General features: G+C 38.6%; 1 protein-coding gene across 11 annotated transcripts in view; it reads right to left on the bottom strand.

Annotated features, from left to right (window-relative positions):
- The window catches only part of PARD3B (par-3 family cell polarity regulator beta), a 1,076,689-nt gene that overhangs the window by 431,813 nt on the left and 624,435 nt on the right, over positions 1–20,441 (bottom strand). For all 11 annotated transcript variants that reach the window (XM_024243295.3, XM_024243296.3, XM_024243297.3 and 8 more), the window contains 3 exons: positions 19,245–19,377; positions 9,960–10,059; positions 2,532–2,647 (listed from right to left, as the gene is read on the bottom strand). In XM_024243295.3, the coding sequence (XP_024099063.2) occupies positions 2,532–2,647; positions 9,960–10,059; positions 19,245–19,377 (349 nt within the window). The remainder of the gene's footprint in view (positions 1–2,531; positions 2,648–9,959; positions 10,060–19,244; positions 19,378–20,441) is intronic.

Here is a 20,441-nt window from a genome sequence, read left to right as displayed (position 1 = left end):
ACAAATAGAAGGTTTTTTTTTAAATTTTGAACCATATGAAAATGCTGGTTTTCCAGGTCAAAAATAGACAGCACGAATTGTGTATTCATCCTAAATAGGATACTTATTAAGACGTTTTAAAGAATGTTAAAACATTTTAAAGAATCAAGATCCTGCTAGTATTATTCCTATAAACATAGTCACCTACCTTTTGAGCAAATAAATTAATCTCTTACATTGGCCTAGTGCTATATATGGAAAACGAAACTATATACAATAGTCTATTCCTCTAATGAAACAGAAAAGACACTTTCAAATGTTTACCATTGGGGTGTCACCTAAGTGAATTTCATATTGAGAAGGTTAACACATTTGTTAGGCTCCCTGATTGTTCTGGGGAGAAGGGATCAAAATGGTACTAGAATGCTGACTCTCAGGGCCTTCTGAAAGACTGTTGGCTTTAGCCTGGTACTTCTTGGAAAGGACCAAAGTTTGATGATTACTCTAAACTTGTTTTTACAGCATGCTATTGAGTACTTCCGCTGCACGGTGCATTTTAGCCAATGCTTTTAGTTTGGTACTAGGGTCTTGAAGAAAATAGCTCATAACCTGACCAATTTTGTAAAATGAATAAACCTTACTATTATTGTTGTCATTTATGGCATATGTATAAAATATGCAAAGAATGAACTGCTAACTACATATATTTTGCTAGGACTATTTCAGTTTAGAAGGGAAAACTCAAAAAACAGTTTTTGGTAATAAAAATGTAAACAAAACGGCTGGGTGCAGTGGCTCACGCCTGTAATCCCAGCATTTTGGGAGGCTGAGGTGGGTGGATCACTTGAGGTCAGGAGTTCGAGACCACCCTGGCCAACATGGAGAAACCCCGTCTCTACTAAAAATACAAACAAAAAAAAAAATTAGCCTGGCGTGGTGGCAGACGCCTGTACTCCAAGCTACTTGCGAGGCTGAGGCAGGAGAATCACTTGAAACCAGGAGGCGGAAGTTGCAGTGAGCCGAGATCGCACCACTGCACTCCATCCTGGGTGACAGAGCGAGACTCCATCTCAAAATAATAATAATAATAATAAAATTAAAATGTAAACAAAAATACTGATTTTGGACATGTCTTAGGTTTTATTTTTTACAGGTTTCATAATATTTTTTCTCTCTTAATTTAAAATGGGTGCTGTTTTTTCTTTTTAGAACCATAATAGTGGCTGCTTTAATTAAATGAGAAAAACAGAAATATATTTCTCTCCTCAAAAGTAAGAGCAGTTTTGATCCATTCATCTTCTTTACAGAGAAATTGGGAAGACAGAACAGGAAATGTTTATCAAGCACTCTATGAAAATGATCTGCTCTTTAAATTATTAGTAATAACCTATGTCACTGTCACAAATTATTCCTTTGGTTTGTCAAAGGTTCACGCTTGAGAAAATACTCTTTCTGACCAGTGCTCAAGACAGCTTCCTTGTTAAGGTTTCTATCTGTCTCTCACTATAGGCGATTACAGCAAATGCATCCCAGTCATTTAGTTAATTTATACAAAATAGAATCAATTTCTCTCGTTTCATCATGATTGAACATTTTTCTGAACTCCTGTAAATGAGTAACAGATAAGCACTATTTATCAGATTGTTTGGTGGAGCACACACTTTTGATTATTCTATTTTCTCGTTGTTACTAATGAAATATGTAATATGCCTCAAGAAAAAACAATTGCAAAGCTTGGCCTTCAAGCATTCATGAGGCAATGGATATTTTGATGAGAATTTATTGTATCCATACTTTTCTCTAATGGTGTTCTCTCTAAAAGCCCATGGGAGGGCAGTGATGCTCTAGGGTATCTGAGATGTCCCAAGGCTTTCAGAACACAGTTAACAGGGGCCCTTGCTCTGCCCTGGCACCCAGCAGTCACCAAGAAGTTCCCCATGGTGCTCAGAACCTCAGTGAGGTTGTTCAGGCATGGACACAGGGTACCTTGACACCCTCAGTGTGGCACGCCCAAGAGACCCTTTTTCCCTCCAGTGTCACAGAATTTGGGGATGGGCATTTAAAAAGCTGAATCTTCTGCGCTGCTGCCATCCCTATCCATCACACATGGAGAAGAATACAAGGAAGTGAAGCACTAAGGCAAAGGATCCTTTGAACCACATGATTTTCCCAGGCTCTGCAACAGGTATGCCCACACAGAGTGGAAATGCCCTGGCAGAAGCGAGGGTGCAAATGCAAAGGCAGATAGATGAGATGAAGATGTCTCTGGAATTCAGATCCTCCAGAAGGAATCATTTTTGTCATCTATGATGGGAGGATAGTTTATAGATCACTTTGTAAAAATAAATCACTTCTCTTTGTTTCACAAAGTGGATAATTACAATTAAATGTGTGAAGAGATAGGAAGGTGGGATGGCCATTATTCCTTCCTCCAGGCTTCTGCAGACCTTGTTCCCCGAGGTTTGAGTTGAAGAAACAAAACCAGGACATTTGAAAAGATAAATGGGCTGAGGCTGGAGAGCTGACCTGGATGTCACCTCACCCTTGCTTACCAAGGTCCATGCTCTTCGAGGCTTTCAAATTAATTGATTCAGGCTGCCTGGCTGGTGTCACAGATCTGAAGTTGATGTGCTGATCTGGAAAATATACTGCTGAATCCACCCCAGAGCTGTGGAAGGAAGCCATATGTTGTATTTAGGTTTAGAATAAAATCTTTTAAAAAATGAGGAAGCAGTTCTCATTTTGAACACAGCCACTCATCACTCTGCACAGCTCCCAACCACATATTTTCAACGAATTCTTAAATCTCAGGTTTCTTTTATAAGATGTAGCAACTCTGTTTTCATGTATTTTGTCACACTGTACAATTTAAATAAAATATTCTCTGGGTAATATCGTGTTTTACTCTTCACTGATTTCTGCTAATTGGGATCCTGCTGTACACTATATAACTTTAAGTGGGTAAAGAGGGCCTGGAAAACACTAGCACTTCAAAAGATGTCACCGAATATTAGCAGAGCCCAAAAGCAGGTTAAGGGATTTCTGTGGACTAAGCTATGCCTATTTTAAAACACAAGTGAAAGGGTTGTATCCTTTAGGGGAAACCATCCTGTTGAATGACTGATGCCTGTAGGAGTTTGGTTTTCTACTTTATTTAGGTCTTTTTTCTAAAACTAATGTTAACACTAAGCAGACAGTCTGCTCATCAAAAGTGCCAAAAGGAAATAATAGGAAAAGCACAGTTGACAATTTAGACACAAGATACATCAAATGCCCATTATAGTTTTCTTAGTACTTGTAGGCAATCTCAAATAACTTTCTTTCTGCTGAATATTTTATTTATTTTGCTTGAGGATAGAGGGTATTACATAAGAGAATTACAGACAATGACTTAGTTCTTGTTTTAGAAATAAATTTATATAATTTTAATAAACTAAATTATAGCCATTTTCTCCCCTTGGCACTCTCACCTGTTTGGAAAGTAAATATGGTGGCTCATCTCATTATAATTGCTATTCTAATCTCAAATATAGTGAAAATCGAAATCATGTATCCTTACAAAATCTAAAGTATTGATGTTGAGTTTTTCAAACAGCTGGAGTTTGATACTATAAACAATAAAACAATAGCAAAAATAACTGTTTTGAATGAAAATCCTTCTAAAATGTACAAGAGAATCTCGACCTGAAATACCAAAATAAGTTTAATCTTTTCTCGAAACTCATCATCCCTCCATATTCAATATTGCTTTCAAGCAATATTAAAATTAGTATGCAGCAATAATAGTATTGCCAAATGAATAAATGAACCTCTCTTTTTATAATGCAGTGGGTAGATTAAGGAAGTACCTGTTTAGCCAGGTTTGGTGGCATGCACCTGTAGTCTCAGTTACTTGGGAGTCTGAGGCTGGAGGATCACTTGAGACTAGGAGTTTGAGGCTGCAGTGAGCTAAGATCGCACCTCTTCCTTCCAGCCTGGGTGACAAAGGTAGACCTCATCTCCTCCACCCTCCCCCAGAAAGGAAGTACCTGTGAACCAGCACAGCACTGTGGTATGTCTGGCCCACTGTAAATCCTAGCTCCAGTACTTACTAGCTGTGTCAACTCAGAGACTTATTGGACCTCTCTGGGCTTCAATTTCCTTATGTATAAAATGAGTAAAATTACACTCTCTACCTCATAAGGTTGTTGAGAGACTAGAATGAGTGAAGATTTATAAAGTAAGGACATTAGGGTCTGGTACAGAATATGTGCTATAGAAGCAGATAAATTAGGTAAGTTAACAAATAAGCAGATCAATAAATTGTCCTACTTTTGCTTCCCAAAACACTATAAATTTCTGAGTTTTTCCCATTACCTGTGCTTTTTACAGTTTCTTTGACATCTCTGTTTTTGTCAGACTCTCAGCAAGTCTGTGACTAGGAGTACTTTTCTCTTTCTGTTTAGAAGGGTGATGTGGTTTGATGGTTAGGAGAGTGGCCCCTGTAGGAAAATGTCAGGGGGAGTGGCCTCAGTTTCCTCATTCATAAAATGGATAAGAATAGAATTTATGACTCTTTAAAATTTTTGTAAGATATGTAAGTTATGTTACATATTGAGAAAAGTACCTAGCACACAGTAAGAGCTTGATCAACCTGAGCTATTAAGAATCCTTTTCTTTATTTCTGTAGGTTAGTGTGGTCTTCGAATGAGGGCCTAAGGCATTTGCCAATGAAAAGATTTCACGTTTTCATAAAAATTTCTCAAGAAGTTTAAATCCTCTCTTTAGGGTTATGTAGCTTTTTGGTTTTTTTTTTCTATTTCTTTCCTGGTGTCTGGGTACATTCTCAATAAACGAAGCCATTGATATATAAAGTGTATTAGATATGGTATCTAGTAATGACAAAATATGCCAATTGTGAACAAAAATCCTGGACCCACTTAGTGTTATTGACACTAGCCTGGCCTAATAGCAATACTTTCATTTTTTCAGCCCATTTTAAAGAAGAATTCTGAGACACTACTGCAAACATGAGCTTTCCCCTGAGTCTTGGTGTTTGGAAGCACTTGCCTTTAAATGTGTTATTCGACCTTTATTTGCACTTAAGTTTTCCATCCTTTGATCTGTTGTGATGATGTGGGTTTAGTGTCAGAAAGACTCATGGCCTTCATAGAATCAAAAAGTTTAAGAGCCAGAAGGGATTAAAGGTCACCTCATCTCTCAGATAAGACCCTGAGGCTCAAAGAGGAGAGTTGGCGTTCCAAGGTCACACAGCTGGCCAGGGGCAAAGCTGGGACCAGAGCCAGAAGCTCTGGCTGAAATGGTGGCCAGCCTGGGACACAGGTTGTTGCTGATCTCGAATCCGCAAAAATCAAGGCTTTCACTTTTAGTGAAGACTTGCTCACCTTTTATTATGTGGCTTACATTTTAGGTTTGCTTTTCGTTTCAATAGAATGGTGTACATCATGCAATAATAGAAAACTAAATCCTCAATCAAAGCAGTGAAAGCCTCCAGGGAGGAGGTGTAGGACCCTCATTAAAACATAGATCAGATTGCATTTAAAGTGCTCTGCTCAAGGCAGACTGAGAATCTACCCAACCGAACAATGTGTTGGTGAACCTGACTCATTGTCTTAGTTTATCCTCTTAAGCCAAGTGTTAATTCACAAATTAGGAATAAGAGCTCAAATTTTCCCAGACTCTTAGGTAGCAATGATCGCAATCCCCATTTAAAAAGTAAGGTGGCAATGACACTCCATGCAGTAACATCAAGCTAGGATCTGTCTAATAAAGTGAACTTTTATACAAATGTTGGCATATAATCAAGAAGGATCAAAGAAATAAAAGGCTGCACTGTACATATGAATGTAACAAATGCTCTTATGTACACATCTGATCATAATGAGATATCTACATATCTATCTATATACACACACATATATGTTACCATCATTTTGATCGTAACCAAGTGTACACTTCGAAAACGTTTCATAAAAGGGCCCCCTTTGCTGCAGTACAAAATGGAAATAAGGCAAAATAAGGCTGGTATCAGATTGATGGATATTAAGGAGGCAAGTGAGTGTAATATAAGTCATAGGATTAGAGCCAACGTGGGCATATAGAGCACCAGAATAATGAGTGAGTACCGTATTGAGTTAGTTCATGTGAAAATATTTTAGACATGTTAAGTTAGACTAGTAAAATGGTTTGTAACTTTATGCTACCTATCTCGAGTGTTTGGATTAAGAGGGTGACACAACGATTAACTATAAAATACGACATTTTAATTTTGAAGGGAGTTAGCATGTGCTCATGGCCGAGTGGGCTGCAGTGAAGGCTGTTGGAAGCTGGAAGTTGACAGCAGGCCAAAGACATGTCTTAGATAAAGGCCGTGTTTTCAGCATGAACAACCAGAGAATCTACCAAATAGAAACGATACTCAACGTCAAATTATGCTGCCTAATGAATAAGTAAGGGTAGCATGAAACATATGCCAGTGTTTGACTATGGTGACAAACCGGGAATGTAAAAGATGTATAAGAGCCAACAATGAATGTTCAAGAACTGTCTGAGGTGAAAAGGTGGGGGATGAAGATTTTGAGGGGCAAGACAAAAACCATGATGTCTGAAGTCTCAGGTGTCCACAGATGGACTTCAACAATAGGCTTCTATGAGAGAGAGTAGTTTCAGGTATGTGCGTGAAGAAACAGACAGAGAGAGAGAGAGAAAGAGAATATGAACATGTGGGGAATAGCCCAATGTTGTCTAAACTGTTAATAATATTCGATATATTCTGTCTGCTGCCGATTTACCTTCAGCTCTGCCTGAGATCAAACAGTAAGTTTATTTCCTTTATATTTATTTCTTAGACCCACATATTATAAACTTTTCTGTGATAATCATTGCATAATAGTAAAAACAGGTTGAGCAATTTCCTGATTTCATTTTGTACAGGCATTAAGTTTGATCAAATTTGTTTTTCTTTCCTCACGCCATAGCAGTTTTCTCTTTTACAAGATTAGCCTCACCCCTCCAACATCCTTTTTTCCTTTGAGAGGGCTTTTACTTTTTTTTTTTTGAAAGGCAGAAGGCAGGAGAGCCTTTCTTGCTCAATCCTCCTGGCTCCCTTCCAGTCCTTCCTCCATCCCAAGTTTCACACATCCAACCCCTGCTGCTGCTGGTCACCTAGGCAACACAGCAGCTGGCAGGATGGTGCAGGTCACACGATCCTAGGAGGGGAGAGTTTCAAGGCTTAAGACTTGTTCCTTCTATTTTTAAAGTATCTCTGCCCTTTCTTCTCCACCCATGCTTCTGATCCCTCCATCCAGGCCCTGCTCTTCTCTTGCTAGTCCCAAGTCGGAGCAGCCTCCTTGTTTATGGTGGCTTCTGCCATTCCCTCCATCCTCCATCACTGAAACTGCTCTGCCTGATAGTGTCATCTCCAGGCTCAAAGTGCTTCAATGCTTCCCCACTGCTCTCTGGAGAAGCATGGCACCCATGGAGCAGGGCAGACAATGCCCTTCCCATTGATTCTTCCCTGAGATACCACAAGCTTTAGCCACACTGAACACACTCAGCATTCTTCTCTCCCATCACCTGGTTTCCTTAACCTAAATTGCCCTTCCCGCCACTTCTCTGTCTAGAGAGCTTTCTTCCGTTTTCCAAGAAACTGCTTACACTACTCTCCTGTGAAAACTTACTTGACAACTCCAGGCAAAGTTAATGGCTTCTTCCTCTAGGCTCCCATTGCATTTTCTATCTAATGCTTAGCTGGCTGCATCCTAATTATCTGTGTGTCTGTCTCTTTAAGAGGACGCTGCATTTCTTGCAGGCAGGGATGCTTTCCAATCCATTTGAGTTCTTTCTATAGTGTCTGGCTCAGAGCTCCAGAAATACTTTTGAATGGATGAGTAAGTGAATGAATGACTTAATAACCAAATACTGCAGAGTGGAAAAGAAGAATGAAGTCTAAGACAATGTCATACTTTTGACTGAAAGGAGATTACTGTCGATGATTAAGAGAGAAGTTCTAATAAAGAAGTGAGAACAGAGGCCTAAAACAGGGGACTAGGAAGGAAGACAGTGAAAAGAAGATGGAAGTTACTAGTTCATACCATGTAATGAAGATTTACAGCAGCGAGGACCAATATAAACTTTTTTCTCTCCCCAATTCACAAAGGAATGGCTTTGCAGAAAAGGGAAGGAAAGAAATCCGTGGAGACTTTGAAGCCAAAAAGACAGTTGCTAAATCCCAGGTGATCTCTGAACCACCTCTCTCCCTTGAAGGTTTCTCATCTGAGTGCTTCTCTCTAGCCTCCCCTGCACAGATGCTTAGTACCTCTGACTGCAATTGCCCTAAAAGGTATCCAAAGAATCCTGGCTTCCAGGGGATATCAAACCTCTTCCATTCACCCAATCCATGTTATACACACAAAAAAACCACAGGTTTCATTCTGTGTATTACCTGCAAAAACCCTGCATTAAGACTGACTATCTACCAAACGAAGTCTGCATACCTTATTCTTGCACTCTGGGCTTTATCATCTGGCTGATCAGCCCCACCTTGTACAAATCAATTTACTCTCCCGTCTCTATGCTGTTTCTTCTGCTGCCCTTCTCTCCCGAAATGCCCTTTCTTCCTGGGCTCATCTCATGTCCACCTGCTATTCATGAGTTAGGGTTCGGCTCAAATGACACTTTTACCACAGCATTTTCCCTGATTCCTTTATCTGGAGGCATTCTCCTCTGCCTCAGATGCTCAGAGCATTTTATCTACACCTTCTGGTAAATATCACTTGGAACCCTTGTGTTCCAGTCGTCCCATGAGTCTACCTGTCAGCCTACCAGCTTCCTGAAGACAGGGTTTATATCTGATTCAGCTTTGCACCATCCCAAACATTTTGCACATATATACAGGATAAACAGTAAGGTAGAACAAATGAAACTATGTTTTAAATGGCTTTTTCTATGCCACCAAACTGTCATTTTCAATTCAGAATCGAGGCAGGCAATGGAAATGAATGGACAAAATTAAATAGGTCCACATTTTCTTTTATGAAACCCCTAGAGATACTGATCTAGAATATTATTATGATTATCAATCTAGTTCACGAAACTGTAGTTAGCAAGATAACTGGCTTCAAAAGTATAAGAATCAGAGATAGCTAAATATAGGTGAGCTTCCACCTAATAGAGTTAGCTATACTCTAAGGCATGCTGCTTTATTTTTAGCAGACTGTATTAAAAAACATAATAGGAATGACACTAGCATTGCTGCAAGAAAAATGAAGAAATTTCACAGGATTATCATGGGACACAGAATGGAATAAAATACACAGTTTCTAACAGCCATAATAAATACAGAAAATAGCAAAGGGACAATTTAATGATTTTTAAAACTCATCAGAAGAACAAAATCTATGAATTCCCTTTGTCAAATAGTATGTATGCTTAGTAAATCTCTCTCATTCTTGTGTGATTCTAAAAATTATTGATTTTTTTAGTTTCTATTACAGAATGGATATAATATTGGGTACCCTCTTCAATATTTTAGATTATATATGGTGTTGCTTTAATTTTTAGATTCCATTAACTTTCTTGGAACATCTATTTTTAAAATACCTCTAGGGTTTGCCAATTACTAATAAAAACCCATAAGCTTCCTATTTTCTCAGTTTTGTTTTATACCTTCCCATGTCACTTTTCTTTGAGCTCCACGGCTCTAGTTTTTAAATTTGTAAATGAAAGTTCAACCATTTTCTTAAATATTTTAATAATTTAAGGTGAATCTTAACAAATACCAGGAAGCAAAATATGCCCAATCTAAGCTATTAGCTATGAGAAACTTTCACTGAAGCTTTCACTGGAAAGGAGTTATAGGTACTATAAGATTTCCATTCCAGAAAGAAGTAGAGTTAAAATAAGTTTGCTGAATAAGGTTGCTGTGTTCTCCCAGAAAAACAATAACAAGGAGCATTTACGATATATCATTTTATCAATACCTGTGGCTGTAATCTTCGAGGCCCAATTCCAGAGCAGAATGTGGTGTTGGAGAAGGTGGAACTTCACTCTCGGCCCATCTGTCATTGGGCAGCAATAGGTCTATAAACAAAGAACAAATGAAGCTGTATAAAGTGGAAGCAGAACCATTCGATGCCTGGTTTGGTTTCAGTATCTCTCTCAGACACAGTTTTAGCCAACACATAAACCAGCCCTGAAATAAATAAGTTCTCACACAGTACTGAAAGATCCTTATGAGAATGAATACTGCTTGTATGAGGAAATCTAAGCCTGCTAATATGTTTTTACACTGGTGACCTGCAGGCAACCCCTAGCAAACCCACTCCACACATCTTGACTACCTTTTCCCACCAACAAAAGGCTGACACATACTCATTACCTGTGATTTGTGGAAGATTAACAAAGTCATCTGTTTTATGCCTTAACATTTTTGTAAACAAGACTTTATAGTGAATACTCTGGATTATATGGCGATTAAAGCATTTGCTTCAGTAGCAAAAACTTCCTTTAAAAAATCATGAGATATAGTATATCTGTTCACCATTCAGACATAGTGGAGGTAAACACACACACACACACACAAACACACACACGTGCACTCTTTTTTTCTATCTGTGCCATAATGGAGACATCTGAGTTTAAGGCCTTATAAGGAAAAGACAGGGGTCTAAATCCTGGTTTTCCCACCTACTAAAAATGTATAGTTTTCCAGTTTGTTCTGTACTACAAGAATAGACATGTATCTCTAATATCACCACAACTGACAAGTAAGGTTGTTGAGATCTTATTGTATAGCAGACATTATATTAAGCCTTGTACATTATTTCATTGAATGCTCATAATTACTAACCATATTCACTAGTGTATGAAAGCATTATATAACATCGTGGTAAAGTGTATGGTTTTTGGAGCAAGATTGCCATGTTTCCAACCCTACTGCTGTGTGAACTTGGCAAATTACTCAACTTCTCCAAGCCTCAGTTTTTAAAGCCATCACAAGTGGCAACAAGAGTACCTTTACTGGAGGAATATGAGAATTAAATTTTATTTATATATATATGTGTGTATATATATATATGTGTGTACATATTTATTATTATTATTATTATTTTTGAGATGGAGTCTCCCTCTGCCACCCAGGCTGGAGTGCAGTGGCACGATCTTGGCTCACTGCAAGCTCTGACTCCCGGGTTCACGCCATCCTCCTGCCTCAGCCTCCCGAATAGCTAGGACTACAGGCGCTCGCCACCACGCCTGGCTAATTTTTTGTGTTTTTAGTAGAGACAGGGTTTCACCGTGTTAGCCAGGATGGTCTTGATCTCCTGACCTCGTGATCCACTCATCTCCGCCTCCCAAAGTGCTGGGATTACAGGCGTGAGCCACCGCGCCCGGCCAAACTAAATTATATTTAAGCAGTGATTTGTAAATGCAAACTGTTAAGTAAACATAGGATTATTATTCCATAGATTGTAAGTTTTACTTGTATCTATTACAGTGACATATTTGATAAGATATGTACCTGATTTGTCCCTGAATGACAGAACAAGAGACAAATCTCTCTACCCTTGAGAACTGCTGTTGGTGATAAAACCTGCTTTGGCTTGTCTACGTGCTGGATATGATGGTTGATTTTATATGTCAACCTGACTGGGCCACAGGGTACCTAGATATTATTCTGGGAGTTTCTGTGAGGGTGTTTTTAAACAAGATTCACATTTAAATAAGTAGACTGTCCCCTCTAATGGGGTGGGCCTTGTCTAATCACATGAAGGCATGAATAGAACAAAAAAGATTGCCTCTCTCCTGAATAAGAGAGAATTCCCCCTGCCTGAGTGACTTTGACATGGGACATTGGCTTTTTTCTATCTTCAGACCCAAACGGAAACATCAGTTCTTCCTGAGTCTCAAGCCCATTTGTCTTCAGACTGAAACCATGCCACCAGCTTTTCTGGTTCTCAGGCCTTCAGACTCAAATCTGCACCATCAACTCTTCTGCCACCCCAGCTTGCTGACTCATCCTGCAGATCCTGGGATGTGCCTGTCTCTATGGCCATGTGAGCCAATTCCTTATCATAAATCTGTTCACACACACACACACACACACACACACACACAACTTGGTTCTGTTTCTCTGCAGAACCCTGATAAATACACAAGGCAAGGACTTGCTCCAAGCTCTGCCCCAGGCACTAGACTGATGGGGAGGTAGTTGTAGCACAGCCGACATGCCCCTGGGGATGAAGCTTGAAGCAGATCTGCTAAGTAGGTGACCAGGGGGAAAGAAGCACAAAGGCAGCGCCTGCACCGTGCCCCTGCACCACCTCCAACCCTAGGGGCCCATTGATTTGTTAGTGGTGGCAGCAGTCAGGCATTCAAGACTTGCTAAGAGAAACAGAACAGAAGGACTGTAATGTAAATTGGGGAAAATGGACATCCTGGGACAACTTCCTTTCTGCTGGCTCTCATCTTCTATCCTCAACCTCTCAGTCCATCTTCCACAGTGATGGTGAACGTATTTGTGATTATGTAACTTGTTGCTCAAAATCACTTCAGCTGCACATTGCCTACGGAATAAAGGTCTATGATCCCGGCAAACAACTTTATCTCCCATTGCCCGTTAGCTTACCATTCCCTGCCAGCACCCCTGGGTGTTCCTGCCTCAGTATCTTTGCTTATGTAACTGCAAAATCTACTCTACCTGTCAAATTCCTATCCTTCTCCCAAGATCCACCCAAATATCACTTTTACTATGAACGCTTTGCTGTTGCCAAGGATCTGTCACTTTTATAACAGTGGCCAAGAAGACCAGTGCCCACTCTATCTGTGTTCTTCCTCTCTTCCTGGGCATACAGCTGGACACCATTGCTAGGGCCTCTTTGCCCCTAGACTAGTTCTTGCAAATGGAATGTGGGCTGCTATGATAAATGTCATTCCCAGTCTCAGGGGTTATGAGAGGGTGCACCTTCCTCACTCTCTCTTCCTTTCCCCAACTATATCACCTGAAAGCCAGGTGACGAGGTGCCCAGCCACCAGTGGAAGGAGCCTAGGTCCTGTAATCACTGCATGGAGCACAGCTGCCAAACCTCATTGTGCAGTGATAGGACCAGGAAATAGACTTTCACTGTCTTTATCTATCCAGTGACACTTTAGGTTGATCTATTACTTAATATTATGTAAAGTAATTCTTGGATAGCATTTATCAAATGCCACTTTTGCAATGAACTATGTATGTATTTATTGTTCTATCAAGCTATTATCTATTTATCTATGTCTATTTCTTTTTCTAGACTGTAGATAACTTTCTCCTTGTGTTCCTCTTTCTCGTTTCTCCATGTCTTCTACAGCCTCTTCTCTGGCTAGTTTTATTACAATCATTAAATTTAATTTTTATTACACTCATGAACCATTTATGGTTCTTTATGTGTTTATGTGTTTTTATGTGTTTTTTTTTTTAAAGTGGTGATCGGTGCAGAGGTAAGTATCTTGTTTGTTGAGGTAAGTATCTTATTTGTTGACTCTATCCTTGTTACTTTTTTTTTTTTTTTTTTTTCCTTTTTTGAGACAGAGTCTCACTCTGTCACTCAGGCTGGAGTGCAGTGGTGCGATCTTGGCTCACTGCAAGCTCTGCCTCCCGGGTTCAAGCCATTCTCCTGTCTCAGCCTCCCGAGTAGCTGGGACTACAGGCACCTGCCACCAAGCCCAGCTAATTTTTTGTATTTTAAGTAGAGAAGGGGTTTCACTGTGTTAGCCAGGATGATCTTGATCTCCTGACCTCGTGATCTGCCTGCCTTGGCCTCCCAAAGTGCTGGGATTACAGGCGTAAGCCACCATGCCCGGCCCCTTGTTACATTTTTTAAACAACATATTCAGATGCTGTAAGGAATTTTTATTTTCTTCTGGGCCCAAACACCTTTGTTAAGCCCTTGTTTCAGTGTAAAAGTCTGGAATTCTTATCTCCTATAATAATATTTCTGGATTTCACTGAGTGTACGAGGTACAGTCTTCTTGATGGTCATTTCATATATATCTATGCCTGTAAATGTTGACACGGCACTCCCTGCAGTCATTACTTCATTGATGGCCAAATGGCTCTTCCTTTTAATTATCATCTTTTGTTGTTATTTGTGTTGTGGGATCTATCCTACCAAGGCCACATCAGAAAAGAATGAGTAAAAGAGATTGTAACTTTAGACAAGAGGTCAGCAAGCTATGGCCCTGGTCCAAAACCAGCTTGCCACCTGCCTTTGCAAATAAAGTTTTACTGAACAGCCATGCCTATTTATTTATGTGTTGTCCATGAGTGTTTCTGCTCTACAATGGCAGAATTGAGTGGTGACAGAGACCTACAGTCCAAAACCTGAAATATTTACTATCTTCCACTTTAAGGACAAAGTTTTTTGACCCCTGCTTCAGACTATTCTTAAGGACAATAATACTACTGCATTCACCACTCCCGATAGTGTATTCCACACAATGGAGGTATCCAATAAACATTAGCCAAATTGAAACGTATAATTCAATCTTGGATAGACATTCCAGACGTAGCGCTTTACATGCTATAGAGGGGTAGATACATGCTGGTCCCCTGAAAGATACACATTAGAAATAATTCTACTACGATGTGTTTCAGAGGACCCCAGGGAATATGGATCCAGAGAGACAGGTCACAGAACCACCACATTTGATTTGAGATGGAGATGAAAGGCCTAACCCAGTGGTGATGCTGGGCAGACTTGGGGGCAGTGGGTGCCTAAGACAGGAGTGCACTTGAGCTGAAAGAGGAGAAGCAGGAGAAGAGCTATATGGGGGAGACAAGTGCAGTGAAATGAGAGGTAATGCTAACCAGAGGCAAACTGCATGAGGCAATTCCTTGGCCCAGGGTAAGATCTGCCAGCAAGATTCCTCAGAAAATACAGTGGTGGTGCATTTCATTACCATTCAAATGCTTAATAGGATTTTATAGGAAGCCCTTGGGACACAGCCTCCATCCCTATTACCATCTTGAAGCACCACATTTATTTCACTATTGGCATTGCTAGCAATTCTTCAGTACAAATGTGAATTTTCTGGTGTTATGATTTCTACAAACATTAGTTCTAAAAATGCCTTTTTTCTGTGTAACAGCTTGACAGGAATAAAAAAAATAAAAACCAAGAACTGTGGGTGGTATGTACTATTATTACAAAAATAAATGGAACATAGAATATCAACATTGGATTTTTAAATATACAAAGGAAAGGAAAAAGGAAAGAAAAAAAAAAGTCAATGTTTTGGCTGTAACAGCTCCTCTCCTCACTAGACATTACATTTTGTCAAGTTAATCTTGTTTTTCTAAAGAAGATCCTTGAAAAAACTGGTAATGGCAATCAACATTCAGGTTTTATAAGCCTTAGTGGCCTGTTACCACCTGACATGGATCTGAAACTCAGGAACTCCCAATAGTTTCCTAAATATAAAATGCCATTAATATTACAAAGAGGTGATGGCCATGATACTCTTTTATAGCATCATGTTTATATACTCTGCTATAATTTTTTGGTCTCTAAATCAATAGGCTTACATAAAAAGTAAGAAAATTTCATCTACTGGCCTCTAACAATGAAAATGTAATGAGTCTGTGTTTTGATAGGCCTAAATTTTATAATCTAGTATGGTAGCACAGATCCACAAAGAAAATATAATACTAGATTTTCTCCTTTTGAAAAAATAATGTTTAATGGAGTCACTTTGGAAGAAAGAGAAACAGGAAACTTGCAGATAGTTAATTTTTATATTTTTTTCACTGATGTAAAAATTGTTCTAGCTAAATCTACGTTCTGGGAAGAAAAGAACAGACAAAATCTCCCAATGGTTGTCTGAGGCCACTTGTGCCCAAAGGACTCTATTTGTACAGAAGATATACAAAGTCTGAACATTCTATTGAAGTTCCAACCCAAATTATTATTGTATTCTATTTTTAGCATGTGCTTGGAATGGATTTTCTTATTTAATTTTTTTTTTCTGGGTGTATCCTTACACAATTAACTACTTCTATGGTTTCATTAGTTTAGCCTTTGCTATTCTTTGCAGAGATATTATTCCATTTATTTAAGTATCTCAATGTCTTCTGAAAATATATCATGTGTCACTTAATGAGGATATATTCTGAGAAAAGCATTGTTAGGCAATTTTGTCCTTGCATCAACATCATAGTGTGCTTACTCAAACCTAGAAGGATTAGCTTACTCTGGTAAGCTCTGTGGTATAGCCTATTGCTCCTAGGCTACAATCCTGTATAGCATTTACTGAATACTATAGGCAATTACAACACGATGGTATTTGTGTATCTAAACAGAAAAGCTACAGTGAAAATACAGTATAAAAGATAAAAATTGGTACACCTGCATAGGACACTTACCATGAATGGAGCTTGCAGGACTGGCAGTTGCTCTGGGTGAGTCAGTGAGTGAGGATGAGTAAATCTGAAGGCCTAAAACACTACTGTACACCACTATAGACATTACAGACACAAGGCACTTAGGCTACACTACATTTCTAAAAAATATTTTCTTTCTTCAATCTCAGTAACTTTGTTACTTTATAAATTTTAATTTAGCTTTTTGAATCTTTTGTAATAACAGCTTAAAACACAAACACATTGTACAGCTGTAGAAACATTTTTTCTTTATATCTTTATTCTATAAGATTTTTCTATTATACTTTTTTTTTTTAACCTTTTAAACTTTTTTGGTAAAACCTGAGACACACACATTAGCCTAGGCCTAGATAGGGTCAGGATCATCAATATCACTGTCTTCCCCCTTCACATCTTATCCCACTGGAAGGTCTTCAGGGGCAATAACAGGCACAGAGCTGTCATTTCCTATGATAACAACACCTTCTTCTGGATACCTCCTAAAGGAACTGCCTGAGGCTGTTTACAGTTACCTTTTTTTAAAAATAAGTAGAAGTGTACTCTAAAATGATGATAAAAATTATAGTATAGCATTAGGAATTTTTCAGCTCCATTATAATCTTACGGGACCACCATGATATATGTGGTCTGTTGTTGACCAAAATGTGATTATGTGGCACATAACTGTATTTTATAGACATTAAAAACGAAACAAAAGGTACTTAGTGTTCATTTAGATGTCACTGGTGTAACTAGGAATTAAACTCTAGACTTAGACACTGGGCCACACGTTGCTAGAGAATTAAATGCCAATCAAGTTATATAAAATCTAGATATTTTAATACAGATGTCCACATTCATGATCATAAGGTAGAAAGAAGACTGTTTTATTTTGCAGAAAACTTGCCATTCCTTTCCCAGGCTCTTTTGCTATTGCAATTTAAGATTTCAGAAGGCAATCTTGTTCTGTCAAGGAAACTTTTAATTTCTTTTTTTTTCTTTGAAACAGTCTCCTTGCTCTGTCGCCCAGGCTGGAGTACAGTGGCACGATCTTGGCTCACTGCAAGCTCTGCCTCCTGGGTTCACACCATTCTCCTGCCTCAGCCTCCCGAGTAGCTGGGACTACAGGTGCCCGCCACCATAATTTCTTTAAGATGAGAAAAGACATACTATTTTTTTTTTTTATCTGTATACTAAGTAAAGTCAGCTTCTTCTTCTTCTTTTTTTTTTACCCCCATAGTAGCTGGGATTACAGGCATGTGCCATCACATCAGACTAATTTTTTTTTTTTTTTTTTAGTACAGATGGGATTTTGCCATGTTGGCCTGGCTGGTCTCGAACTCCCGACCTTAGGTGATCTGCCTGCCTCGGCCTCCCAAAGTGCTGGGATTACAGGCGTGAGCCACTGAGCCCAGTCTAAAGTCAGCTTCTAATGGGCATTCTCAGTAGGTGAAAGGACTCCAATAGTTTCAAGAGACCAATATAAGTCAGACCCATGCTGTGGTTTGGAAGACAAACTAAAGACAGGGAGACGGGAATTGAATCCAGACTGTGCATGTATCAAATATGCATTTGTGAGTAAATTATTTACTCTCTCTGACTTTCTAGATCTTCATTTGTAAAATGAAGATAATATTATCCACTTTGAGTCTGCATGTAAATTGCTCAACACAGTATCTAACAGACAGTAAACACTTAATAAATGATAGCAGCTGTTGCTACTACTCTTGCTAAAATGGAGGAATTCTGTGGAAAAAACAACATCCCATTCTAATGAGACAATTTAATTCTAGAGCCACCTCAGATTTACAAGTATGTTATGATGGAGTAATTTCACAGCTTGGAACTTCTTTCCACATAGTTAAATTATGATAACATCTTAAGTGTTCAAAATATAGGGACTGATTACATAATATATGGTACTTACCTTCAAAAGACACTATGCAACTACTGAATGTGATATTGTAGAAGAATATTCAATGACTAAGAGGCATATAATGTGCTATTAATTTTAAAAAGCAATTTCCTAAACATTACATACATTTTATTATTTCATTTTTTGTATAAAATATTTTCATTAAAAAGTCCTGAAAGATATACATAAAATGTTACTGATTAGGATCTTTGATAGAAGTATAAGTAAAATTAAATTTTCTTTTTATTTCTTTTCTCTAAATTTTCTGCAATGACTATGTATTGCTTTTGTAATAAAAAATTCAAGTTATGAAAGAAAAGAGATACAGGGAGATAAAACAATTTTCTTGGTGACCTGAAGTATATTTTTTAAAAGACAAAGAGGAAAACCCAGATTTTTTTACATCTGGAGTCGGCTAGAAATGGGATCCACATTAGATAATAAGGCAAGACAGTGTAGCAAGACAATAACAAGAACATTCCAACCATCATGAAGTGGTTTCAGGTTAGGATATTCACCCATTTATCATACTCATTAGAATCGAGGATCATCTGTGAATCACGCTATGACCATTTTATGGATTATAAATCCATACATTTTAAAATTTTGGTAGTTATTTATTTATACTTGGTAACTTCCAATATTAGAAGAGCTTTAAAAATAACAGTTTGCCATCTTTGATTCTCCAGTGATCGTTTGTTTTATATATAACCCTCCATGTTTGGGGCAGCAAGCACAGAAAGTGTCATTTAAACTAGAGACATTGCCAGGAATCTGATTCACAAGTTTTGAGTCAGCTCTCCCCCCAACCTCTCAGTGTTTGTGACTCTGAGTAACAAAGTCTGCACTTAGTCTAATTAACTCCCCTTTACTCTTTTTTTTTTTTTTTTTAAGATAAAAAGACACTTTTGTGTTTTCTCACTCCATTTTCAGTGGATAAAATGAATAGACTCTTACCTTTCTGTTTGTCTTGTGGACTGTAAGTGCCAAGTGGATGCAGAGTACTATTATCATTTCGCCTAGAGGTGGTTACAGCATTTTGACAGTTCTCAAAGCATGGCTTGGAAAATGCCCCACACTCTGCAGGATCCTAAGAGATAAAAGTAAGAATTACATTTGCATTTTTTAATATGTTCCAACTTGGTCAGTTGAAGCAAAGTGAAAGAATGATCGCTGTATGAATAGTCTTTCAAGAGTCTATTACACTTAAGTCCTCAACTGTGGAAACTCAAAATGGCCCTATCAGTGAAAACATCTTTGAGTATAAAATAAAAAGTACTGACAATGTGGTGCTAAGGATTAGGAGTGCTGATAGCCAACACAAAAGAGGATTAACTTTATTATTCTCTTTTCCCACTTACAACTGGCTTCTTTCAAATTTTCTTCCATCTGGGAATACAGCTTGTGGCAGTGTCAACACAAGAATACAGTTCATGCCAAGGGTGTTTCTCTGCCAACCAGCTGGTTCCTCTCTCTCTCTGCGCCTAAGTGCATATGCTCTAGGACAAGTCAGAATTCAAGCAGGTTCGCCTCTGAAATGCCACCAGTGTGTCTCTGTGCAGATACTAGGTCTTTGGCCAGGAGCTAAATCAAACCGCTGTGACAACGCCAGACAGCAGTTCTCCTGAGGGTTTCCCCCCCTATATTTCCCCTTCCTATTTTGATTTTTACAGTCTGTAAGCACATTCACAGTTTTCTGAAAACTGCTGTATCCAGAATAAGACCCCTACGATCCATCTTCCACAGGTGCTGAAGAAGGAATTATTGGAGGAGGCTGATTATAGAGAACTCTTAACTATTTTTTTTTTTCAAAAAGTTGGAGCAAAGAGAATTGGGGTTTGCTCTTGTTCGTATTATTTGTCTCAATAACAGATTTTAAGGAGGTAAATGATTTGGAAGCCATCTCATGGCTGTTCCCTTGACCATTTGTGAGAAGAATGTACCACAAACAGCAGCACCCATCTGATTCCCAGAGCTCTTCTGAGAATAGCATTTGGCTAAAAACGAAGCATTGGATTTATATTTTCCTCTTTGGTTATAAAAATTCAGTGTCGAGCTAGTCACACAAAATATCTAAAACATTCCATTTTTGCATTCTTAACAATTAAAATGTTTTCAGCTGCTGAAGGTCCTTTAGCTTTTTGTCAAGGCTTG

Source organism: Pongo abelii, chromosome 11 (assembly GCF_028885655.2).
Source record: "Pongo abelii isolate AG06213 chromosome 11, NHGRI_mPonAbe1-v2.0_pri, whole genome shotgun sequence".
Classification (NCBI taxonomy): Eukaryota; Metazoa; Chordata; class Mammalia; order Primates; family Hominidae; genus Pongo; species Pongo abelii.
The sequence above is the reverse complement of the archived record's forward strand: the minus strand, read 5'-3'. Positions and strand labels throughout refer to the sequence as shown.